The sequence below is a fragment of the Alosa alosa genome, chromosome 20, assembly GCF_017589495.1.
Source record: "Alosa alosa isolate M-15738 ecotype Scorff River chromosome 20, AALO_Geno_1.1, whole genome shotgun sequence".
NCBI lineage: Eukaryota > Metazoa > Chordata > Actinopteri > Clupeiformes > Clupeidae > Alosa > Alosa alosa.
Genome location: NC_063208.1, coordinates 13,054,535 through 13,081,744, shown reverse-complemented (window position 1 = coordinate 13,081,744; position 27,210 = coordinate 13,054,535). Strand labels below are relative to the sequence as shown.

Sequence of the window (27,210 nt, the reverse complement as noted above, 5' to 3'; positions counted from 1 at the left end):
GTGTTAAAGTACAGACACACACACACAGATACACACACACACACACATAGTCATATGCGCCCTCATCAGCAATCACTTCTGAATTTGATGTGAATGTTGTGTAGATGTGATGTGAACGTTATGTGCTCAAATCAGTGGTTTTCCTCTGGATTCTGTGATGTATGTTGGTACATCAGAGGGGTTTTCAGCAGCGTCTCAGTGCCTCCCCCCACCCCCACCTCCCATTTCCCTTTAATGAGTACACTCAGTCACCCCATCAGAGCAGAATTTCTGTGTTTATGTTTCGGTGTGTTTCGGTGTGAGTCTTCTCCCAGGTGAGACACAAGGGTGATTATTTACTCTGTATGATGTCTGGGAGCGTCCCACTTGACGCACTGTTCTCTACTAACAAGCTAGTAGGTCATAAGAAGGGTCACTCTAGAATGGGTAGGCACTGATTGCTTACTTGAAGACCAAAGCAGGCATGTATTAGTGAAGACGCAGGTAGAGGTTTTCACACATTTTCATTAAAAAATAATTGGAGATAACAACTTCTACTGTCAAAACATATACTGAGAAGCCTCTATGTTCTATTTTTCCCCAACTTAATTTCACAGTTCTCACCTGAAACTTGGAAACCCTGGTCGTTGCAAGTTTAAACCACTCCCACCCTCCCAAAAATTAGTAAATAATGCTAGTGTACTCAATCCATCTAATTTATAAACTAAGACATAGTCCTAACGCTGTTGTTGTGTCTAGTTAGCATCTAGAAGTATGTATAAATAATGTAGATACTAGTTAAGGTAAGTGATATTGATATTGAATTGATTATGTATTTAAACATAAATTATGCCTACAAGAACTCAAAAAGAATGCAAAAATTAAAAATGGAATATATCTCAATACTTACAATCTTCAGTCAAATATTCTAGTACTTAGTCTTTGTTTTCAGTTTGCCACAAAGAAGTTTATTCTTTTTTTAAAAAAGGACTTTCTGCTGTATTGAGATATAGGTGAGAAAATAAACTCATCCCAGTTCGGCCCGACAACGCATTTTCAACAACCACAGATATCTAAATCTTTTTGAATAGCTTCAAATATGAGTAGCAGAACCAATTTCAGCAGGCAGGCTTCAAAGAAAGGATATTTAAACTAAGATGAAGTTGTTTATTTTTTTTCTTTTGAAAAAGCCAGAGCACTTTGTTCATTCTGACAGACGTGGAAACAGCTGTAAGCAGCTTTTACCTGGCGATTACGCTTGAATGGGGAACATTAGAGGAGCTTACGCTGACTACGCTATCGTCTCTTTTAAGTCTTGCACCTTATACTGGAAAGGCAAATGCGTAACAGTAACACTACCATTTATCACACACACACACACACACACACACACACACACACACACACACACACACACACACACACACACACACACACACACACACACACACACACACAGCTTCTCTTCCTGTTCCACCCCACTCTGTATGAAGAACAACACGTTACATTTTTATATTGCCAGTGTCAGCAACCGCATTCTCCTTATTGGCATAAAATATCAATTTATTACCTCATTATAGGAGCCTGAGAATGTGGAAGGTGGTGATGGTAAACTGCTTTGTTTGACAAATGAAGAGAATGAAAGACTTTGTTTTGGCAGAGCGTCAGTCATGTGGAAATAAGTAGTTGCACAAACATGCACTACCATAATTGAAAAGTATGCACAGCAACACACTCACAATAATGCACGGTATACATGCATGCAATTGGATGGGATAACTGTTTAGATTAAAGGAACCATGCTAGGCTATCCACAGTTGAGTTGTGAGGCAGATCTGCAAGTACATGTTGGCTAATTTCAGTGCCAGGGCCAAGCATGAAATGCATGGAGTGTTCGTTCCCGTTCACATTATTAAACAGACGTGTAAGAATTTTGAATTTTGAGATTGAATTCTAGAATTGCATAACTTCCTTATGGCATGTTGAGTATTTGTATGCCTATGCTTTGGTATAGACAAAAAATATCCAATGCAATGCCATGCAGATGGCATGTGAACATGGTAATGGGTTATTTGTGGACCAGCCAAAGCACTCCGCATACTCTGCTTTATTCCTTCCTAAATGGGCTCTGACTCTTACTTGAGACATTGATCTTGTTTTGAGAAGTAAACCCATCCATGGTTTAAAAACAAAACTGAACGTCTCCATTGATGAACATGGTTCTTGTGGTTGGTTAGTAAGAACCGTAATGCATATCTGTTAACACATAGCACTCTACTTGGGAAAGTTGAGAGAGTCAGTTCTTACGGCACGTGGTGCCCTGCATGGCCTGTGTACAGCAGCTTGATGTCTGCACCACTGTGCTGATAGGCTCTCGCCGAACATTCAATTCAATAAGCTCCCTGTCTCAAGCCGTCAGAGAAATTTGACAAGTTGGAATAAGGTTAATGAGATCTATTTACTTCCAGGACTGAAGCGCTTGCACTCTGTGAGTCATGTGTCCATTTCATAAGCCTCTGAGAGCAAACGACAAACATAGCCCCAGAGGGCCACTCAGACTGTGAGCTGGAACAGTGCGAATGCAACACAGCCAGCTCCAGGAATTCAAGCTGGCGACTGGGAACTGGGAAACATTTGGTTGCCGTGGCACCGGCGCTCGGAAAGAACACTCGGGCAATCAAATGATTGTGGGTTGAGAGCGGCAGCGGCACTGAGGACGAGAGTGCACTTTAACTTGAAAACGTGTGTGTGTGTGTGTGTGTGTGTGTGTGTGTCTAAGTGAGAAAGTGTGTGTGTGAGTGTGGGCTGCAGGGACAGTGCCACTCAGTGTTTGAGAGTGTTTAATTACCATATAGACGAGCCTATTGTCAGAGTCTTTGTGCGCAAGAGTGCTCATTTGGGTACGTTATGTGTGCGAGTGTTTGAGGGAGTGAGAAAGCCAGAGAGAGCATGGCGGCATGGATATATGGATAGATGGATGGATGGATGCATGATTATGTGGAAGAGCTCCAGTTGAATGGCATCAGTCGTTCCCTGACAGCTTAGACGGGCTTGTCATGCTGCGTGTCTATCCATCCATCACATAAAGCCGTGTTTGTGTTTTGTTTGCGTTTGTGTCCGTACAGCGGCCTCATGTTGAACTGAACTGAACTTGGGATGGTGACATTGGCAGGTCTGAAGAGAGAGCCCAGAGAGATTACTGGGCTTTCTGTCCACTGCTTTCCATACCATAAACACACACACATTATACATAAGTATATGTATTTTATTGGTAAAACTGCTGCATTTGCATACTCACAATATAAATAATAAAGTGTTTGGTATACGATAGCACAAAAGATTCAGCCATGCGTTTGCCTCCGCACGCAATCGAAATGCCTACATAGATGACGCAGAAGATGAAGACTGTTCAACTTTCAGTGAACCACTTACACTCTCTGTACACTTTCACTCACTCACTCACTCACTCACTCACTCACTCACCCACCAGGCATCTCGACCCACTCACTCACTCACTCACTCAGTCAGTGTCACTCACCGTCCGTCCGTCCTGACCCAGTCTTTACCCTCCCCACATCCTTCTGGTACTACTGTCTTTTACTCAACCAGTTTTTCACTCCATCCCTCCTCTCCCAGCCTCTAAATCTCCACCTGTATCAGCTCCTCCTCAAACTTCCTAGCACATCTTTCCCCCTCTCTCTCTCTCTCTCTCTCTCTTTCTCACACACCACACATCAGTGCTGACTCTACAGAGGGATGAACTGAATTGCCCCTCTGCCCACTGTTAGGGTGCATCTACATTCTACACCCAAATGTACCCTTGTGATGTAGGGGTGCGGCTACACCCATATGAGCCCTTGTGATGTTGGGGTGCGGCTACACCCATGTGGTGTTAAGGTGAAGGGTGCAGCAGGCTCTATATTTAATTCAGCCCTCTGGCTCTGTCGGATGTCTCTCTCCGGTACCTGTACTAATGAGGGGTGCAGCACTGCGGAGCTGCTCGTTCTCTGTTCTCATAAAGGACACCTGGTGATGGGCTGCAGTGTTTGATTAGCTGCTGGCTTTGTGTGATTAGAATGTGAGTGTTCCTGCAGAGCCAGTGCTGTTGAGCTGCTGTCACTCAAACAAAGTTTCGGGAAAGTTTTGAGAGAGACAGAGTGAGTGTGCAAATATGAGCTACATAGCCCTGTCATCACTCATGTCCGCTGTTAAATGTTTGGTCCTTACCGAGTACCGACCATCTGCGTTCAACTCAAGCTGTTGCCATCCCTGAATGACTAGCATGAAAATGAGGCACAATTCGCTTTGATGTGTTTTTTTGTTTACTTTTGTGTATCTGCCACTTGTTTATAACTTGTTTCTTGTTTACATGACGCTGTCATTCACTCTCTCCGTATTGATCTCTCCCTGCCTTGCTCTTTTGCTCTCTTGCTGTCTTTTGTCATCTCTCCATTATTTTGGTTCCATGGCTCCATGACTGCCCCACCTACCAGTCAAATTTAATACACAGCTTCTGACACACTCAAGCAGTATGTATCTGTATCTGTCACACTTGCAGTTTGTATCTATGTAACGTGTATCTGTTAGGAATTCTGTGATGTATGTAAGTCTGTCCACTGAAGCAACACACACACACACACACACACACACACACACACACGGATCAGTTATCCACATGGCCATAGTGCAAAAGTAAGAGCCAGTAGCTGGCTGTGAGATGAAAATCATTTCATCATCCATCCGTTCTTGCAACTTCCCAGATACACAGCTACAGCCAATTGCATACTGCCAAACCATATGCTTCAAAACTCTCTGTGTGTGAGAGAGTGTGTGCAGTGTTTCCCACAGAATTGAATTCTATTTGTGGTGATAGGTTTGCAGAATTAACTCGAATCCAACAGTTTTTAACAAATTAGTGCAGCGCGGTTATGATTCTAATCAGATTTAAGCACAATTTAGTACATCTAGTAAAATCATTGTGTGGTGGTCAATGTTGATATTGTGGTGGGCCACCACACCTAAGTCAATGTATGGGAAACACTGGTGTGAGTGTCTACCAGTCTGACTAGCCACAATCTCCCATAGGTTCTTCCAATTATACATCCCCCTTGTAAAAGCAAAAGTGCCTAAAGCATTGTATGTGGACTAACTATTGTCACTCTCTATTTTTAGCTATTAATTCCCATAGGCTGACAGAGAGCAGTTAAGACCTTAGAAGAATGTCATGAACTTTAATTGTCTTCGACCCCACCACGTTAACCTTTATACCTATAAATGTATACGTTTCCTATGATGTCATGGGTGCATTTCTCTTGAGCCATTGTAAATATTTTTTTACAAATGTGAAAAATGTGTAGCATATGAAGTTTATCATGAATTGCAGTTTTAGTGGGAGAACACTGCGCTTTGTTCATTATAGTTCTACACCTCTTTCTGACTTGGGTCTGTCTGTCTGTCTTTGTTTGTCTGTGTGCGTCCATGTGTTCAGGTACAGATAAGGTGCGGCAGGCGATGCGCTGCAAACACCTGTACGTGGTGAATCCTGATTGGCTGTGGGGTTGCCTGGAGCGCTGGGAGAAGGTGGAGGAGCAGCTCTACCCCCTCAAGGAAGACTACAGCAAAGCGCCCAGGTACGGAGGGGAGAGACGGAGTGACAGGTCTACGGAAGGAGGGAGATGGGGAGAAGGAGGAGAACAACAAACGACAGGAAGTGTAGGAGGGAGGGTGGTTTGGGCTCACAGATGACTGCGAAAGCGAGCAGCTGTGATCCGATTCCCAGATATAGACAGACAAGTATAGAGTGTGAGACGACACAGGGTGAGAGAGCCTGGAGGTGGTTAGTAGATGTGAGGCTGCACTCAAATGTATACTGAGGGAAGAGGGTAAGAAAATCACTTTGGATACAAAGCCATAGGGCATGGTAGGTTTCACCTTGGCTCTTGAACTAAACAAACTTTAGGATGTTCAATTAAATGAGAGAAAACCGACTGTAAATGTTTGGGAGGCAAGAATTCAGTAGTTCAGAGAGAGACTGAAGACGGTGGGGGAGGGATTAAGATACTCTTCCTGTATCCTGTATGTGCTCCGCCTTTCCAGCGTTTGCCCTTAACTCTAAAAACCAATTTGGAAATTTGCACATTTTTGGATTCAAGCAGAGAAACAATTATTCTAGAGCTGCCCTTCGGATAGGGAGTGGATAGCCTGAGCACATAGTGCAGATACAGTCTGCACAATTTTGGGGATGGATAAAAATGCCTTTACGCATCAATGGTTTCTTCAAAGTTCAAAGACGAAAGGGGATGTGGTGGGTATAATGCCCGCCGAAGAATTGGGTCAGAGCCCTTTTTTTTAGCAGATCACCACAGTTGGTTTTCTGGGACTCGGAGAGCACAGAAGCCCCCTGACTCGTGTCAAAGCCAAAGCCTGCCTTCCCGCTCACTGTCCCTTCTGCCAGACTGCCAGCTCATCTTGACAGAAACCAGTCGAGCCTTTCTGAACTGCAGCATCCCAACTACAGCATACAGCATACTGCCTCAGTCTAAAAAAAAAAGCGCTCAAACTACCATACAAGGATGAGGTGGATCATAAGGCGTCGAGGGGGGGGGGGGGGGATTGGTCTCCCACTGTGTCAGGTTGATTGCCAGGGAGAACAATTTTGCTGAAGGATGAGAGGGCAGAGAATGTAAAGTTTCTTGATGTGCAAAGTAGGGGTGGAAGATATATATCGTCTGCGATAATATCGTGATTGCTGTTTTAACGATGTGCAAATTGACATTATTGAGTATTTAAATTACTTAGAGGGAAAACACTCAAAATCACGCATTGAACCCCCATACATTCACTAAATCCAGGAGGTGTATGCGAGAGAAGCCCCTGCCTGCAGCAGAGCAAGTCACGTGATTGCTAGTGGTCCACGTTAACACACGCACGCCTAATGTTTATTTTGTGCAGCTACTTCGTTCAAGTGGCATTGATGAGTTAAAGTCACGGTATTATATGTAAACATTAGGCTAGCCTTTGAGTATGTTAATAGTCAGTTGTAAACAAAGAAATCTTCTTATGTTACCCTTTTTTAAAAATGTTCGCCCTAAATATCAACTTTTATCAATTATGCTAACCGTTAGCATCTCTATGGGATTTATCATATACTTTAGCCATAAGCTAATGCATTAGTTTCTATTCTGTAAGATCTGCTTCGTTTTAAAAACAGTTTTTTAAAGGATATCGACTAATTATCAATCAAAATCACAAAAAAATCAATATTATTTTTTTTATCCATATCGCCCACCCCTAGTGCAAAGGCCAATTCAGCTTGCCTCCAGCCATCACAGCCAAGATATGAGCATAGGTTTCTAGAGAAGGCTTGATGTTCATTGATCTTGAATCTCTTTGATGTTGTTTTTTGTAACTTTTTATTTATGATACTTTTTCACAATAACAGTAAAGGGTTAAATGAAGGAAAGAAAACGAAACAAGCAGGCAGAGCTACAAAGAAGAAACAAAACAAAAAACAGAAAATATAGCAACATGAGGTCATAAAGATAAAGTATACAAGTGATAGTCAGTCAGGCATGGCTAATTAGCCTACATTGACAGTTCTAGGTCATGTACCTAAATGGACCATTTCCCCCATCTTTTCTCTCCAATCTCTTTTTGGAGCCGTATGGAATATGTCATTTGCTCAAGGAGGTGTAAATGGTGTTGAGTGTATGTTTGTGTTTGTGGGTTTCAGGAGTAACAGTCCAGCGTTCTTCCCCGACGCCCTCTGTGCGCCCCCTCTCCACCCAGCCCCCCAACAAGACCCCACCCCACGACCGCCACCCCCGGAGGTGCGCACCTACGACCCCGTCACTGGCAAGCTTATCCGCAGGGGCCCCCAGGTGCACCACCCGTCCTCCTTCCCCCACCACCACCACCACCAACACCACCACCCGGGGCAGTCAGGCGTCCCCCAGCCGGAGCCCAAACCCCGGCCGCCCCCGCCGGAGGTGCGCACGTACGACCCTGTCACGGGGAAGCTCATCCGGAGAGGCCCTCAGGCGTCCAGACACTCTTCCTACGGCCAGGCACCGGGGCCGTCCACATCGCGGTCGTCTTTCAGGTAGAGCAATCGGTGTGTTCCCGCACTGTTTGTCCCTCCCTCCCTAACATACCACGAACACCTGACTTGTCATACTAAGTGTTCTTGTAGACTATAGATTAGCTTAATTTATTAATGTCTTAACCAGATAATTCTCATGTATTTATCCTGCATATCCTGCATCCTGTATTTATCCATGCTGGGCCACAAGTGTTGTTCATTGGTTGTCGCTCTTCAGCATTTACTGACATCAGGGGAGTCTGGACCATGATTAATGCCTACTCCAGATATAATGCTTAATTCAAAACCGTCTACGCACGTTTTAACACGTTTTCGCTTTAGTGAGTGTGAGTGTGTTTGATGGCTGTTGTATAGCCCTGCATTGGCTCCTGCCCTCACCCTAAGCTGTTTTCAGACACGTCCTCTGCAGTATATGCAGATCTTTGTCAAACGGAGGCCCGATCCATCAGGTGATTCAAATATGATGCTAACATGCAGACATTATGTGTGAACAACACCGGCGCACATGAACAAAATCTCCGCATGTTCTTTGCATCGTTCAGACATGAGCTCATTTACATAATGTCCGTTGGAAATACTAGGAGCGGAGTAGTGTAAGAGTCGGCTGAGTCGGAGTTCCAAATGTTCGGTTATGTTCAGATACACGGCCCGACCGCTTGACATCCGCAGAACGTGCAAACTTATACCTATGTCAGAAACCAGCTCTAGTGTCAGTGGATTGGCTGTCAGCCCTTGCCTAGCACAAGGTCCACTCTTTATTTGTTCAAATCACCAGCCTACAGTGCACACACAGGAGAGAGAAAGCATGCAGCGTGATTTGTGTTTGTGTCCTTGCTGTGTCAGCTCTTTCCCCTCAACCAAAACGAATGACCAATCCGAATCCATAATAATGTGTGAATTTGTACGCAACTGCATATTTGTGGGCCTGTGAATGAGTGTCACTCTGCCGTAAAGCTGCAGAGCTCCTCTGCTTGTGGTAGAATGATTAGGTCATTTCAGCGCCGTGATGCGGCCATTCTTCAGGCAGGCCAGAAAGCGATGGCGCAACGGCCGGTCGGAATGAGAGAGGGAGATGAGGGTCGAGTTGGACATGGGAGGGAGGGGTGTCAGGGTGCAGTTTGGAGAGACAGCATGCAGAAGTGTGAGAGGGTGCAAGTTTGTGTATTTGTTTGTTTGTTTGTTTGTATTTGTTTTTTTTAGGGCTTTTTAGCCTTTATTTGAAAGGATAGTGAAACGATGACAGGAAATGAGTGGGAGCGAGGTGGGGAGTGGATTCAGGATATGACCTTTGGCCAGAATCTGGGTCCCCACAGGCACATGCTGATGCTACCGTTACACAATGGCTCCCCTCCCCCAATGTTTGTGTACTGTGTGTATGTAGAAGTATGTGCCTGGTCAATAGGTTCATGTGTTCTTTGTTGTGTCGTGTTCTGTGTGATGGAGAGAACAGTCAGAAATGCTATGCGTGAAGTGGATGGACAAGCACATTGAACATTCAGACTCAAAAACAATGTATTTTCATATGTCTATTTGTTCATTTCTCATATATCCCAAAGATTGTGTGTGTGCATATGTGTGACCAACTGCTTTGTAACTGTAATACATTTAACTGCCTGCGTTTCCATCAGAGAATTTCCTTCCAAGTTCACATTTATGAAAAGCTGATTTCTGTGAAATGCTGCAGTCGTGCTTGCTTCACAGAGGCTAGGGCTGTCTTTGTCAAGGCTCACTGCACTGTGGTAATTCAGCACACAAATACACACCCACACCTGCACACAATCACATTGCAGTAGCACACCACACACACACACACACACACACTCACTACAACAGCATTCCGTTTGTAAGGCACTGTTTGCGAAAAACAGCGTGACAAAGCAGCTTTTCGGAGTGCAAACTCTTCTGTCTTATACTAACACGCATACACACACTCACGGAGAGTCATTTTGAGTTGGCTGGCATCTCACATTTCATGCCAAAGGTGAAGTAGAAGTGTATGTGTGGTGTGTGTGTGTGTGTATGTCTGTGTACTCCACCTACGAAGCCTTCGGCAGTGCCGTTGGTCCACTACATCCAGCTCATAGAATAAATCCGCTCAGATTGCTGGTATGTCAAAGGGTGTGTGCATGTAAGCAAGCAAAGCTAGCTTCTTCCACAGGGTGTGTGTTTGTGTGTCTCAGTAACTGGGGGAGTGTGTAGGTGTGTGCATGTCTGGCCCAGAAACGCCTCCTTTGTATAGGAGAACCATGTGTCTGATCCAGTAATCCTCTGCCAATTCATCGTGTGTGGTGTGTGTGGTGTGTGTGTGTGTGTGTGTGGTGTGTGTGGTGTGTGTGGTGTGTGTGTGTGTGTGTGTGTGTGTGTGTGTGTGTGTGTGTGTGTGTACCTAGAGCAAATAAAGCTTTTCTGATGGATTTTTTGTATGTGCGTGTGTGCGCTCTTTTGACTGAGTGAAAGAAATGTCTAATACTTGACTGTGTTGTATTGCTACTCATTGTTGGTTTTCTGCACTGTGCTCAATTGGTATATATTCAGAAACAATCTGTTTGTGTTTGTGCGTATGTGTGGTAGTGTGCGTGTGTGTGTGTGTGTGTGTGTGTGTGCATGTGTGCTAGCTAGCTTCTTAGTAATGACTGCTAGACTCCACTCCGGAGTGGGCAGCAGTGGTGGCAGTCTCCCAGGCAACGGCTGAAAGCCCTGTTCTGCGATAAGATGCCACGCAGGCAAAATCACATTAATAAACCGAAAGAGGTTTTTGCTCTGTGGTGGCCCGGAGTTTTTCGTGCCCTCTCCATCACTGAGGCTGTGGGGCTTGAGAGGGCTTGCAGGCCCACTGCTGAGCGCCCAAATCACCACACTGGCTTTAAGAAGTTTCCCCTTCCACAACGACAGTATCAGCCTGCTGAATCTCATAATTGGCTCAAAGAACATGAGACCGCATATTTCAAAGACACTAGTGTTAGTTTATTACGTGTTTTACTTTTTGTCTTTTTATCTCCTGTTACCTGGAAGTCTTCTACCTAATTCCTCAAACTCTTATAGACACGGTAGTATTAGTTTCTTGTCTATTTATTTCCTAACCTATGCATCCTGTATCCACTTCCCCTTTCTTTTGTTTATTGAGAGGCTCTGTTTGAGTCTGTATGTCCTGCTTGTTTTCCTGCCATCTTTCTTTCTTTCTTTCTTTCTTTCTTTCTTTCTTTCTTCTCTCTCTTCTTTCTTTCTTCCTTTCTCCCTCTGCCCTGCCCTCGGTGTGTTGCTGTGCTACATGTGTCCCGATTTGACGAATTGAAACTTTAATGGCTAGCATCTGTCCTTTTATTTATAGACAAATGAGGTGTGTTTACAGCGCCGCACAGCGCGGTCGTTACACCTGTCCTTGGCTCCCCGTCTCCCCCTGTTTTTGTGATGTCTGCAATGCAAAATGCAAACGTGTAAAACACACACAAACACACACACACACACACACACAGGGAGAGGTGAGAGTGATTGTGGCTCGTATAACTTGCTTTTAGTGTGATGGTACCATGTCACATGGACACAAAGATCTGTGTATGATTAATATAAGGAGCCTATATTAACAAAGCCTACACTCTTGCCTTGGATGCATGCCTACCAGTGAATTAATTCAACCCAACTGCAACTTGAACCACTAACATTAAACAAGTCAACACTGTGCCAAGCCCATTACCCAGTCTGCTGTTTATTACAAAAAGTGCAAACTTGGCTGTATAAATTCATGCATTTCTTGGAATAGGTAAAACTTCTACTTTTAAATGAGAACAGTGTGTCGTCTGTTACATTCCAGCTAAGCCAGCCTGGAGCATTCACAAAATCCTTTGGTCCAAGGATTCAGTGCTAACCCTGTAGGGAGATTATGAAATAGTTTCACCATCATGTTGGCAACAACACAAGTGACAATGTCAGCAATATTTTGCTGGGGTACTTGCCATGAAGTACCATATCAGCGTTGATGGCTATCCCCAATACTGCTGTCATCTTTGTCCACAACATCTTTTAAATACTTCACACACGTTTCCTGTAAATCTCAATCTCCACTCACACAGTTCTCAGTGGATAAACCTGCATTTTTTACCTCAATCTCTACTGGACATTGCTGTTGGGCCTACTGTATTTAGGGATCCCTGTGAAAAAGGAATTAATTCCTAACCCATCCCAATGCTTTAATATGAGCAGTAAAACAGTCAACAGTAAAGGCAGTAAGTTAGAACTCAAGTGATTCTCTGGACAGCTGGACTGGACTGCGACTGAAAAGGCTCCTGGTGGAAGTCAAGCTCCTCCTGGCTGCGTGTCAGAAACGTCCTTGAACAAGACATTAAAAAAAACTCCTAACTTCCCCCAGGGGGCAGATGTAGTGCTTTTCTATGGCACCCTCAACTCTTGACAAGAGCTGTTGTTTTCTACAGCTTGTTGTTTTAACACTTATTTAAATGCTAATGACTTTGCTTGTGCCCATTTAACTTGAGTTACTGAGTTACTAATTTATGAGAAAGTGGTGTGCATGGCCCCAGAGTTTTTTTTCGGGCGCTGTTGTTGATGTGAACTGGTGTGTTGGTTTGCAGCGCGGGGGGGCAGCAGCAGCAGGATGACGAGCAGCCAGGGCCATCCCGACGGGACCGGCAGCCCAGCATGTCCGAAACCAACCCCCTGTACACGTTCTGTAAGGAGGACCTGGACCTCATGGACAAAGAGGTAGCAATTGAATTCAATTCAATTCTTGAATTTCCCCTTGGGGATCAATAAAGCATCTATCTGTCTATCTATTACACACACACACACACACACACACACACACACACACACACACACACACACACACACACACATCTATCTCTCTCCCTCCCTCCCTCTCTCTCACTCACCCACCCACCCACACACACACACTGTACACGCTCTGTCGCATGGATGAGGAGGTAGCAATACACACACACACACACACACACACACACTCTCTCTCACACACACACACACACACACACACACACTAACAAGCATGTAAGAAATACGGACCTGCATATTCTGTGATAATTATGAAGTTGTTTTCATGAACTGTCCTTGACTCTGTCCTTGGACAAATGTTTTATCATTGGTTATTCACATATTTTAGTATATTCTTACAAAGTTTGTGTGGAGCAAAGAGGAGTTATCCAAAAGTTGTAATCACAGCTAGCACAGGGGTGGCAGGTGGGGAGACAAATGAGATGGCAGAGGACAGCACACCATCCATCAACGTCTAGGTGGGAATACTCCTCTGGCACATACTATTCACGCCATACGCACGCCACTCATATAATACTCTCCTGCTTACTCTTCTCATCCATTGAAAGGTGTGTGTGTGTGTGTGTGTGTGTGTGTGTGTGTGTGTGTGTGTGTGTGTGTGTGATGTAGATGATGGAGAGAATGATTGAGCAGGTGTTACAGCAATCTCCACTGTTTTCTGAGGTATTTGCATGTGTCACATACAGTAGTCTTATTCTCAGAGTGCCTCCCATTCGGCATGGTGAGATTCGGCATTTCGATGAAAAGATGGCAAGTTTGCACTGAAACACCACCAGATGCTCCAGGACACATATCTGATTAACTCTCACGGCAGTAGTCCTCGGAAGCAGCACAACATGCTTTCCCTCCCTCCCTATTTTTCATCCTTTCTCTGTCTCTCTCACACATATACACACACACACACACACACACACACACAACATCCAGATTCTTCGCACAGCATTGGTAGGCCTCCATTGTGTTGAGGCCGTGTGCGGATGCAGAGAGACCTGATGGATTGGCGCCGGTAAAGTGAGAAGGCAGCTAATGTGCTTTTGAGGAGGATGAGTGCGAGGCAAGATGAGCGTGGGAAAAGGTGATGCGGGAGAGTAAAAAGTTGGTTGTGGGCTAGAATTAGAATCGGGGTAGTATTGGAGGGAGGCGTAATAAGAGATATCTCACAGTTGAGAGAAATAAGGGCTGAAGTCTAGTGGCAATAGAACATAGAGAGTGAGTAAGTCATTTTAAAAGAGAGCAGGTTCAGCATAGATGAGTGAGGCAGAACAGTGTTGAGGCAGTACCTATCATAGAGGCAGTGTGTTGAGGCAGTGTCTATCATAGAGGCAGTGTCTATCAAAGAGACAGAACAGTTTAGAGGCAGTGTCTATCAAACAGTGTTGGGGCAGTGTCTATCGTTGAGGCAGTGTCAGTGAGACATATTTTGATCTGTTGCCCTGCCTTGAAAACCAAAAGACAACAATTTTATCACCAAAATTCTATAGCTGATGTTTTTAGTAAGGTCCGACCTTTTGAAGGTTTCAGAATTTCTTACTAGCATAGATTTTAAAAAGACATATTTAAGCTTCTATAACACACAATGCTCTGGCCTTGAGCAGTGATTGGGTCTATGATGGACACTGCCTCAACACTGTTCTGCCTCTATCATAGAGGCAGTATATTGGCATTCTGCGGTGCTGGGACTGATATACCCATGGTGGCTTGTTTGAGTGGCATTTGGTCCTGTATGCCATTAGTGGATTACAGCTCTCTGTGCCCTCAGGGCATCGAGCAAGACATTTGAAAGGGTACATCTCTGTAGATTAGAACACATAGACACACATACAGATTGTCATTCATACACTCATATGTGGAACACACGCACACACACACACACAATGCTGTCAGACACACACTTAAAGTTCATCAGTTCCTCATACACACATACACACGCACACACACACACACGCACACACAGTTTGCTTTTCTGTCATGTAGCAGTGTTGAGCGTGTGTGGGCTGTTGTCTCCCTAGAACATGTGCTCTGTTTCCTTTGAAGCCCTCGGAGGCTGATTGTGTCCTGCTTTGACTTTTAAATGAAAGGCTGCAGGCTGCCACAAACTCTTGGCACACACTGCCAAAACCTCTCACCCCCAGCCCACAGCACACAACAAAAACACAGACACAACTCCACAGCAAACACATCCTACTACCACTTCCAAACACATGCACTGCTGCACCCAGTGTAGCTTCCTCCTGTGTCTGTGTTTTAGGTGTGTCTGACTGCTGATGGAGAATTTTCAATGGCACAGATGTATGGGGACCCAGTCAGTCTTTGAATTGTGCCAAACAATGTTTTTGGGAATTGTTGTCCATCATTGTGCCTGACATGTTTGTGCCATGCCCACAGCCTGCCTGTCGCCTATCTTGTGTTCAGCTTTCACCGTCTCGTTACTCGTCATTCAGCTTTGACCTTGTGTGTGGTGTGTGGTGTGTGTGTGTGTGTGAGTAACTGATGAACTGTGTGTGTGTTTGTCTGTCCTCATCAACCGTTCTGTTTATGAAGTTCTGAAGTCTCTGCCGATTCCCTAATTTATTCATGAGCAACTGTGATTCCCGTTGTCCCGCGCCGTCCTCATTTGAAAAGTGCCGTCTCGAAAAAAGCTTTTAGGCAGAGGAGGGCTAATTAAAAAGCCGGCGAATTATCCGGTAACATCAGAGTGGCACGGCGCAGCCCTCCGCTGGCATTCAGCCACGCTTTGTTTACCAGCTCCAGGATGCCCCCTCTGGATGCCACTCGCGCCACACGGAGCGCAGCATCTGGAGAGAATATCGATGTCGCTTTCAATTTCTCTCTCTGTTTCTTTCGTTTACTGTGTCGCTCTTTCCTTTGCTGCCTTCCACTTTGTTTATTTGTCCACTTTCTGCTTCGCGGCCTACTGGATAGTGTATCGGACTTGTAACCGAAGGGTTGACGGTTCGAACCCCGACCAGTGGGCCACGGCTGAAGTGCCTTTGAGCAAGGCACCTAACCCCTCACTGCTCCCCGAGTGCAGCTGTTTGTTGTTGCAGGCAGCTCACTGCGCCGGGATTAGTGTGTGCTTCACCTCACTGTGTGTTCACTGTGTGTTCACTGTGTGCTGAGTGTGTTTCACTAATTCACGGATTGGGATAAATGCAGAGACCAAATTTCCCTCACAGGATCAAAAGAGTATATATACTTATACTATACTTATACTTATAAAGTGCTTGGTACTGAAGGACTGTCTACACTTGAAAACTCCCCACTGGCAGCAGTGAGCCTGAGCTGCTACCCTGGCTGTGACCCGACACGCCTCCCAGCCCCAAATCTAAATCAATTGGATGATCTACACATCACTTACATTGGTCATGGCTGGGCTGATGACAGCCTGGACACACACACGCTCACACACGCACACATACACGCTCACAGACTATTTGAGGCTAGCGAGTTTTAAGTCTGCCTGCAAGGCAGGAGGGGGAAAATTGGAAAGTTTTGTAACCCAGTTGCTCACGGATACGGCTCATGACTCCGGCAGAGTAAAAGTGCAGCGTCAGGCTGTTCAGTCAGAATAGATTTCATTTCCTCTCCTCCTCGTTCCCAGTTTGCGTTGCTTTCTTTTTACTCCTCCTTTTTTCCCCCTCTGAAGTGTGGAAACGAGGGATGCGCGGTTGTCGTTGCCCCCACACACACACACACACCCCACCCCGCCTGCCTTGAATCAGTGACCTAGAAACATCGCCTCTGCGCCTCCTCTGACACCACTTTCCTCCTCGCCGTCTCCGTCATGTTTTCTCCTCTTTTCCCATTTCCACGCTCCCCTGGTCCGCCGCGCCGCGCTGGCCTGTCTCCCTTTGTCAGAACCTCCCAACTCAGTGCTGCTTGTCCTCCGCTGTGCTCGCCCCCTGCCAGTTACTCGGGATCCCTTTCTCCTCCGCGCTGGCGTTTCCTAACCTGGCAATAGCCAGATGAATTTCGCTCCGCCTAGCTCCATTCATCCATCTGGAACCGATCCATTGAAGTGTTGCTTCAGAAGGCTGGGCCTAATCAAAAAATGCTTGCATATGATTGAATAAGCCACTTGTCCGTCATCTATTGACGTGCTACTTCAACCACTCACATCGAAGCCAACCCGTGACGCTAATAATAGACTCACAGTCGCTTCTACGCTATGTCACATCTATGAAACTCCCGCCCTGCGTCCTGATTGGCTAAACCATAAAGTTGGTTGGAGAAATCACTCTCAATGGAAGAGGTCCCAGATGGATGTGAGTGAAGCTAGGCGGAGCTAAGCGGAACGACATTCATCTGGCTAGGGTCAGGTTAGCCGTTTCCATCCTTTCCCCCCTTTTCAAACATCCACATGTAAAACTCACTCCCAGCATTCACACCAGAGAGAACCTCACTTGAGGTAACCTTGGAGACTTCACCATGTTTGGTCAAGACTTTTTTTAAAAGTAACAACCAACAGTGTTTCATGTTTTTGTAACAATTGAATAAGCAAGGTGTCTGGGTGTTCAGGTACAGAGTCGGGTGGTCAGGTGGCAAAGGGAGATGGGGTTCTGTTAACCTTATGTTGCGGTCCCGACCCACCTCCACAGCACAGCTGCAAAACTAACAGCCTCCGCACCTTTGAATTATATTAAAAAGTTCTGTTAGAAACTGAATGAGTCAGCAACATGCATTTCTGTACTTCTGAGTCTCTCTCTCTCTCTTTCTCTCACTCTCTGTGTGTGTGTTTGTTTGCATGCTTGTGTGTTTCATCAAACCGAATCTTGTGTCCTGTAGCATTTCAATATTTTTCCAGGAGCTGTGAAATGGAGACTGTCCTGAGGTGTTGTTCTCACTTGGGCCTTGTGCAGCTCTGTCACTTACAGGTACACAAGTTTCTTGCAGTGCCAACCAAAGTTATGCCATCTATTACGTGATCGTGTCCACACATTCTACAGGCATCCATCAACCAAATGGTGTCTGGTTCCTGGTATTCAACAGAATGTGGTAATGCATTCTGTCCATTCGACAACCATATTTCTTGCAAGAGCACTATGAGCCATGTGGTGTTTGGGAATGCCCAAAATGTGGTATTCTCTAATTTTGCACTGGTGTTTTGATCAAGACGAAGACCCTGGAATAGGTTTTCGCAGCCTCAGGTCAGTGTTGTAGGAATTATGTACGCTTGTAGTCAAAGGGTTTAGATATCGACTCTCAGTCTGGTCTATGGGTTGTGGGAGTCTATGAACCGATGGTTAAATGGCTCCTGCACCGTTTAATTGTGACAGGATGCCGTCATGCCCAAAAATGTTGTGGCGTGTAATGGCATGATCCTGTCCTCCATGGAGATCTATTTTTGTCACGTGTCGTCACCACTCACCACCCCTGGACAGACTGATAAATGTCCCTCTTAATACCGTCATTTTTCATCCTGAGAGCAGAAAAGAAAAAAGAGAAAAAAAACGTAGAACGAGAGTGAGGCCTGCATCAATCACTGCTCGTTAATCTGAGTGAGTGACCGGTGGGGGTGGGGACAAAGCCATGAGGCTGCCTGTTACTGTTTACCAGCCGCTCCCACTCATCGGATGTAAATTAACAGTGCCGCCTGGGTCAGCACCAGCACTATCCGTAGAGACGGGCTCTTTGTTCACACACACACACCCATACACTGGCATATAGAGCAGGCTTATCACCTGAGGTGATAATACCGCTGACTACGTGCATCACATATTGATTTGAAGAAAACAGAAGGGCCCCTAGTGACCGACCAGTGATTGGGTCTTGTTGTGGGAATGTGGCGTTTTTTTGGAAGTGTTTGGGCTGTAAAGCTCTGTGGAGTTCAGACGGTGGCTTTTCCCTCCCTTTTTTCTTCCTCCATTGTTTGCCTGTTTTCATGAGAAAACGCACAATTTTTGAGGTCGTGTAGAGCTGTGAACAGTGAATACGGGTTGGTGCATTCCAGGGGAATAGGCAAGAAGGTCACACACACACACACACACACACACACACACACACACACACACACACACACACACACACACACACACACACACACACAGTGAGAGAGAGAGCCTGACTGCACAATGTACAGGGTAATTGCATGTAAATGCATTACGGTGTTTTTGCTGCTAGTGATAACATTTTTCCATGCAATGTTGACATGTATATTTAGATAATTATATTACTTTAGCACACAATACTTTTCTTTGTGTGACTATGGAGTTGTTGCATTAGAGTTTATGTCTGAATGTTGCATTGGTGTGTTCAAGTAGTTTGTAAGCCATGGAGGAACGCTGTGAGATGGACAATAGAATGTTTATCTAGAATTGACCGTTACTATTTAAATGAAGGCTATTGAGGTTTCTGACCAACGTCACTATTCCTTATTGTTCCCATAACAACCAGAATAGAGATATTGATGCCGCCATTTTGGGAGTCAAAAAAATAGCAGAGTCTAATAGCGATACACCTGCGAATGAATCCAAGTTTGCGTCATTGAGTGGTCACCTGGTACAAGGTGATCGACATCCTAGATAAGGAGATTAGGTAATTACCAAGTTTTGAACAGCTCATGTCATTTGGCACTCTTAAGAAATTGTAAGTTATACAGTAGATGTATACCCTCATGATTTGTGTCTTTTATGTCTTTATCTGGATTTCTCTGCCCGTCACACCGTGTGTGTATACAGTCAATTGACTGTGTTAAAGGACAAAGCCATCTCACAGATCACGTCACAGAACAGGGGAGTCATTCTTTGGACACTAATGCATTAGAGGCCTGCAGATAATGTGTGTTTAAAATGTCATCTGCTGTTCCCGACCTCTACTAAATGCATTCTCTGACATTCCGGAACATTCCACCAGCCTTGCTTTGAAAAAAAAATAGAAAAGCTTCTAATTGCTTGCTTTGAGGCAATTCGTCTCCCCCTGAATAGGCAAGGTTCACATTTAAATGTCACTGTTCCAGCTCAGGGCCTGGCCCTCTCCAGGTTCTAAAGGTTCCAGACGGCCATTTTGAACTCTGTATTATTTCCAGTAATGCCATTTTTGTGGTGAAGTACCCCAGTGTTCTATATGCCCATACACTAGTTCTTTTCCTGTCTGAAGTGCAATACATGCAGTTTTTGCTACTTATTTCAGACAGGGAAACTCTGAGAAGAGGTTCCTCCATCATCTCAGTCTTATTAGGTCTGCTGATTGTGGTGGTGGCACGGTCACTATAGTGATCCATCCACCATGCATTGATGTATCACAGTAGAGTTTGCCAGTTTTGTACTCGCACCTGTTGTCTGACCTCTTGAGGGGAATGCAGTTGTTTATTGTGAGTAAGAAAGTGTACTTGTTGCATATGGGTCTACTCTGGGTTTTTATCCAAGCTGAACAGTTAGCTGAATGTAAAATTCTAAAATGTAATGTAATGAAATGTAATAAGTGTGTAGGAGGACACGTTTGTGCGCAGTCCTATCTGCTACCTTTCTGGGCTGCCTCTCGAGACCCTGGTGGTGCATTGATGTCGCCCGTCCCTTGGAAGTAGACATACTTCTTCACAGTCACCAGGTTAGGAGCAAATTTCAACACGTCCTCCCGGTCGTCGATAATGCACACCATGGAGTCGCCCGAGGGGAACAGGTTCCTGCATGAGAGGGAGAACCATCAGGCAAACATCATCCATTTACTGTACTGAGTTCATGGAACCCACAGTCTGCTACTGAACTCACTATTGCCATGGACAATCTCCAAAGTAATACAATGTGTGCTTGCCTGCACTTAAAAGAATGACCCGGATCATTGCATTAACCTATATTTAATTCTTATCCAGAAACATTATCTGCATAGTTGCAGGATAAATGTCACAGGACTAAATACTCAGGTCAGTCTGCGAGCCTTCTACGCATAAAATCATCGGAGGTCAAAATGGCCTTTCGTACCCCTGTTGAGGACCAGTACTCAAGCTCTTTTCTTACTTACGTTTACTTACTTATCTCTTTCTCTGCTTTCTTATTTTCCCCTTGTTGTTCTTTCTGCCCCTTCCTGTGCACTTTGTTTTTGACTCCATTCATTTATTACTCATGACAGGCTTTCAGTCAGGTAAAGTGTTTTTAGTTGTTCAGTCTTAGCCTGTCTGTAAATGAGACTGACAGCAGGAATGACTGATAGCATCCCGCCGTGCGAAACATCAAAAAGTTTTCAGCTGAAGTGAAAAGTGACAAAGTTGGTGCTCTTATTCCCGTGATAATATTTGTCCATTTCCCGGTTTTGTTCGTGCATTGGTGACCTAAAAAATTAGTAGCCTACAACATCTACATGCAATATATTTACAACAACAATGCCTAATTATGACCTATTAATTTGGACAACTTTATACAGCCCTATAAAGGCCAAAGTTACCTTTTAGTTTTGTTCCAATTTACCGTTATCTATGGCTTTAAACATCGCGTGCGCTTTAACATCAGCCTAAGCAGCTTAGCTGCGCTAAGGTTTTAAGCACCAGAATTTTGCCTACCTTGTTGTAGCCCATCTGAAATAACTCCAAGCTTTATGTTCCCTTCATCCTTTCGTTATTTTCAAAAAAGCGTTTTATATCCATGATGGCCTTAAAGTCTTGAGTTAGTGAATTAGCTTAAATCAGCTTTTATGAGCTGTTAACCAGCAAATAGTACAAGAAAGCAGCAAGTATGGCTACAATTTCTGTAGTTGCTGCACCCATTCATTCTCTCTCCTGCACAAACGAATGTTGTGCGTGCATTAAGTTGATGATAAAGTGTTTACAAACTCTACTTAACAGAAAATATTGTAAATAGCCTACTGTCATGCAGTTAATGGGATATACTGTGCAGAGTTGAAAGTTAGGTCAACTTGGAAACTGTTTCTCACAGGCAGCCTGTGCTGCGCCAGCACACTTTGCTCCACTCATCTATACAACATAGTTCCCATTTCGTAAACCATACATAATTTCAAAGAAAAATATTACCACTTTCGAGGGAAATCAGTGTGGTGTCCATTAAGATGTGAAATCTAAGCGTACACATTTTCACGAATCACGGATGTGTTGATGACATAAATTAGGAAATATTAGATGACTTAAGGAGACATGATGTTGAATTGCATGCCGATGCCATTTAACCCAAATGCCCCAGCGACAGCACGGGAGAGAAGAGATTAACTGACAGAAGATATGCATTGTCTATAGAGAGGTAATGTTAGATTACATTGTACATAACAAAAATATCACCATGCATTTATAATCTCGTTGATTCAGTGAGCTTGATCCCAAAACATCGGAAAGTATGTCTTTGTGACAATTCTGTATTACATTTTGTCAAGAGGAAAAATCAATAGCTGACAGTTCCTAACTGAACAGTAAAATTATAGCTGTGAACGGCTCCTGGCTGCGCCTGGCAAATACGCCACCATAATAGCGATCAGCTATGGAACAAAGCGTGCCTGTTGTTAAAGGGAATGTGAGATGGCGCCCTGATTGGTTTATTGCACGTTACGCCCAAACCACACCCATGATTAATGTAGCTACTTCAGACCACCCCATTTTAGATTTTATGCCGGGCGAACAGTCAAATATCCCGCCCGGTAAAAATAGCATCAGCCGCCCAAGATCCGCCCACAAAGTGACTTGCTTTTTTGCCAAAGACACTTCCGTTTCAGACCGTTTAAATATAGCCCTCGGTGTTATTGGAGGGAAGAGGTAATTTTATTGAATACTGACGAAGTGCTTTTGGCTAGAGCAACTTGGCATTTCACAAAGACTGGTTCCCATGATGACTATCAGTTGTTCATTTTCATAATGTTTTATCCAGTTTTCCTGATTCCTCATGTGATTTACTTGCAGACATTTTTAATATGACACATGCTGTGTGTGAATTTGAGTGAATGTGAAATGATCTCTTGAGTAAAGTTGGTTATTCAGTGAAGGGAAGACATCCTTTCCAATGCCTATGACTTTGCACGCCTCTCATTGTATTGTTTTTATAATTGCTAGTAGTCTTTGTAACTTGCAAGACTGGCTGTGCTTCTCTAGACACCGCTGTCGGCTTCAAGCAGCTGCTATTCTCTTAAAGAATTTGGTCTCTAATATTTAGTGATGTCTCAACAGCCCAAACCTAGGGTGACTCCTGAATGACCTCGTCTCAACTTGCCTTTCGTTTATTCTCACAAATCCCCATGGAGTATAAAATAAAATTAGACTGTCTGCCCGTCGCTCCCCAGATATTCTGCCCTCTCTTTTCCTTCTCCGATTTTTATATTTCAAACTCTAAAAATACCCAATGAATAAACCATAAAAAAGAGCCAAAGGGAGAGAATTTGCTCCTCTCCTTCCCCTCCTCCCCATCTCTGAGACCGATACGCTTTACACTTCTGACCCAAGAGATTAATAGTGCCTTGGTTGTGCAGAACTGGCGGAACCCGGCTCTGCCCCGAATCGCTCCAGAAAGTGTGTTTTTAAAGGCTTTGTTTTGCCATCATCCTGCCTCCACTATCCAGAATGCTTACGTCAGCTACTATTTAAATGTTCACTTTCTGTTTTCTTTCGTTTTATTTTTAATATTCTGTTCTTTCCATTCCACACATGCACGTGTGTTCACTTGGTCTTCTATTACTATGTAACCTAGAGAGAGGTCATTCTGAACAAAAAAAACGTGTAAGTATATATACTCTTTTGATCCTGTGAGGGTCTGCATTCATCCCAATCCGTGAATTAGTGAAACACACTCAGCACACAGTGAACACACAGTGAGGTGAAGCACACATTAATCCCGGCACAGTGAGCTGCCTGCTACAACAGCGGCGCTCGGGGAGCAGTGAGGGCTGCTTTAGTGCCTTGCTCAAGGGCACTTCAGCCGTTCCTACTGGTCAGGGTTCGAACCGGCAACCCTCCGGTTACAAGTCCGAAGCGCTAACCAGTAGGTCACGGCTGCACCCACGAAGATTTCTCTTCCTTTTCACTCACTCAGCTCTTTCTTAATCTCTCCCCCAAGAATATTACACAGCTCTGTATTTAAACCCCCCAAAAGTTTCACTTCCAAAGTACAACTCCCTCCTGAGTCGTTAGACCCAAAGCATTGTCTGATGGAACACATTAGGTTATATAAGCTGCCAAAGGGCTGCTTGTTCTGAAGCTACATGCATGAATTACAGCAGTGATGATAATTGTATGATACCGAGGTGATGGAGGAAAGCCTCCACCAGCACCAGCTCCACCCTCGGATGCCAAAGGCACCTCACAATACCCTTCTCTGTTCCCTGACACCGGAACCAATAGTAGCTTGGCACGTCGGCTAAGGTGCAGTGGAAAACCATCATTATACCGGGATAATATTAGCCAATTTGTTGCGCTTGTCATATTGTAATCAGCCAAGCTGCTCTTTTAAAAACGAGCATGCCTGTTTGGCGCAGGCTGGGGGTTTAATTATTTATTTGTGTGGAAGGGGAAGAGATTTTGGATTTTGTCTCCTTTCTCGAGAGAGAGAGAGAGAGAGAGAGAGAGAGAGAGAGACTGTTATTATTTGATAAAGAGGTAATCGCACTCTTCTGCATTGCCCCAGTGGTAGTGCTGAAATGAAAAGAAAAATATCACAGAGCTAGAAGTTTAGAGGTCTTCTTGGGTTGGAAAGAAGCCCAAAAACAGCAGCATCAGTGGATGCAGTGGAGTACCCTGGAAACTCCGGAGTTCTCGCAAGAGCACAATTTGAATTGTCTCTGAGAGACACTCTGGCAATGAGTAATGATGCACGTTACTTTTTCCACTTGAATCGCGGGGAGCCAATCACATTAGTGTATCTGATATAGGCGGGCCAGAGGCGAGCTAAACTGATGAAAGTCTTAGTGTTATCCAATTGCATCGAAGTCCGGAATCAGTCAGTAAACATTGGTCATATTGTGTTATCCAATTGTGTGAAGTGAGATCTTCAAATGCGCACTTGGTGCCGCCCCTCGAGTTGGGCCATTACATTATTCGTGGCCAGACCCTGAATCTTTCTAGATTATCAGGGTCTGGAATCTCCAGGCTAGCAGTGGAGCAGACATCAGTCGAAATGATTTATCCAGCAACTTCACTCATGTCACTCTCTCTGTTAATGTTCATTTGTTGTGACCGCTTCCATGTGGATTTTCTTTGGAGACTTTAAAACAGACCCCCCCCTCTGGCTTCTCCATTGAAAGACAGTTGAGATGTAGTTTTGTAGTCATTGTAATATAGTGTGACAAGCTTGGAATGGAGTTTTTGGTCTTTGTAATGGAACTTCAGCCGAAGGTATTGACCAACTGTTGCTGCGGGCTCTTTGTGCTTTAGCCTCATTAAGGCTTGTTGGCCCCATCAGTGATGGAGCCCCCTGTGGTCCCAGAGCTGTAGCATATTGACCACATACATCTGAAGGCCAGAATCAACACACTGCAGCGGTGGTCTCTGTCGGAGTTGCCATCGGGAGAACCTTTTACACTGTGACCTCTGGGAGTGTGTTTGTGTGTTTGGTCTAAGATGGTGTGTGCGTGTGTGTGTGTGATTGATCTTAGGTTATCTAATTGGGGTGTGAAGTAGTCTCCCTTTTTTTTTCCAAAAACACAGTGGTGTCTTCCCCCTGTTGTGTGACTGTTATTCAGGAGCTATTAATGAGACCACGGTAAGTGCTAATGAGTGTGTGTGTGTGTGTGGTTGTCCTTCCCCTGCCACCACCTCTGGGTCCCTCATACAGGCCCCTGGTGACTGCATGCAAAGAGAGGCAGAGATGCTAAAGTTAAGAAAGTCTGTACAAACTACTCAAACTTTCTGCCAAAAAAGGCTCCACTGGGATAGAGCAGCATTCCTCCTTAGGATTAGTGTTTCAGTGAGCCTCATTTCAAGCGAGGCTACAGAATACAGTATTCTCTGTCTTGTTCAGTTGCTCATTGTCACTTTGTACCCATTGCCTGTTGGTCTCTCTGATGATGTTTTCCCAGTGTGGTTTATTCTGTCTTTCTCGATCAGCCTCCCTTCACCCTCATCCAGTCCCTGTCTTTCTCTCTTACACAGTCTGCCTTTCTGCTTCCCCAGATCTCATCTTTCTCTCTCCTTCTCTTAGTGAGAAGAAGTAATGATGAGAGGATTGTGTCTGCTCGACTCTCATCTCAGGGCAGGCCATTCCCATCTCAGTCTCTCTCTCAGATAAGTCCACAGCTGAGCTCCCCTCCGCCCCAATCTTGTGAAAAAGAGAACAGCCATACATCATATGTGAAAAGGGGAGGAAAGCACTACTGCACCAATGTACACCAATCTGCTGCAGATAGGATCTCCTCAGCTTTTGCCCACTTTTAGATGAGTTGCTTGTGGTGTGTGTTTCTCTGGCTGTAGTTTTGCTCTGGCATAGACGGTAAGTTCAGTTTGTGCCAGCACCAGATGGGCATAAAGGCGCACCAGGCTGTCTTAGCCAGGGGTGGCAGACATGGGCGTGAGGCTCCAGGACCCCTTTGTTGCTGGGAAGCCTTGCCCACTCTCAGTTAGGATAGTGGATGGTGCTGAGCTGGAAACTGGGTTGTATTGGAGCGATATTTAGGAGATTTGAGCGGTTTGCTTCCACATTCTCTTTCTCTACTTTTTTTGGGCAGTTCTCTGTACCTCTGCATATTCTACCCCATGTTATAATGAATATCATTTTTTTATGCCTCGGAACTGTGGGTAACCCTCGCAATACTGTTACACGCAACATCGTGTCTGTCTTTCTCACACATTGGGCTTGAGTTTGGCATCGATATAGATAGCAGGAAGCTACGTCAAGGCAGGGACTTAATCTCTCTGGTGAAGTGAAATTTACTAAACCAGTCACATGCAACCAGTGTAAATTCTGATCTATCTATCTATCTTTTATTAATTAACTTCGGCCTGACTCAGCCCACTTTGTGCGTTTGACTTCGCTCTGGCCACAGTGTCATTCTTTTTTCCTCTGGACAGACTCCAGCAGTTACTGTAATTACACCTCTAAATCTTTTCTCTGCGCCTCTAAAGCAGTGGTTCTGAAAATGTGGGGCGGGCCCCACTAGTGGGGAATAGAGACATGACAGGTGGGGCGTGAGGAACAAAATTTGTGCCTACCTTTTAATAATGGCTTTCTTTTTTGACATGGAAGATCTTAGATTCAAAACAAAACAGCCACACACAAACATAAGAGTCATAAACAGACTAACATATGAATTTAAATAACATCCAATCCAGCAGACCGTGACGGGAAATGTAACTTCCAAAAAATGCAAAAAAATAAAATATTTTAACGTTACCATTTTGCCGGGTTGATGGGGTCTTGAAAATTCCCCACCTCTAAAGTAGGCAGTTTCATGCATCACATCGTGTTATCGGAGGA

At 44.6% G+C, this 27,210-nt stretch overlaps 1 protein-coding gene across 4 annotated transcripts in view; it reads left to right on the top strand.

Annotated features, from left to right (window-relative positions):
- Positions 1-27,210, top strand: part of ctdp1 (CTD (carboxy-terminal domain, RNA polymerase II, polypeptide A) phosphatase, subunit 1) — a 52,697-nt gene that overhangs the window by 13,258 nt on the left and 12,229 nt on the right. For 3 of the 4 annotated variants that reach the window (XM_048229631.1, XM_048229630.1, XM_048229629.1), the window contains 3 exons: positions 5,468-5,609; positions 7,712-8,080; positions 12,664-12,793. In XM_048229631.1, coding sequence (XP_048085588.1) covers positions 5,468-5,609; positions 7,712-8,080; positions 12,664-12,793 — 641 coding nt within the window. Of the gene's footprint in view, positions 1-5,467; positions 5,610-7,711; positions 8,093-12,663; positions 12,794-27,210 lie in introns of those variants that run through there. The other variant, XM_048229632.1, reaches the window with a different exon arrangement.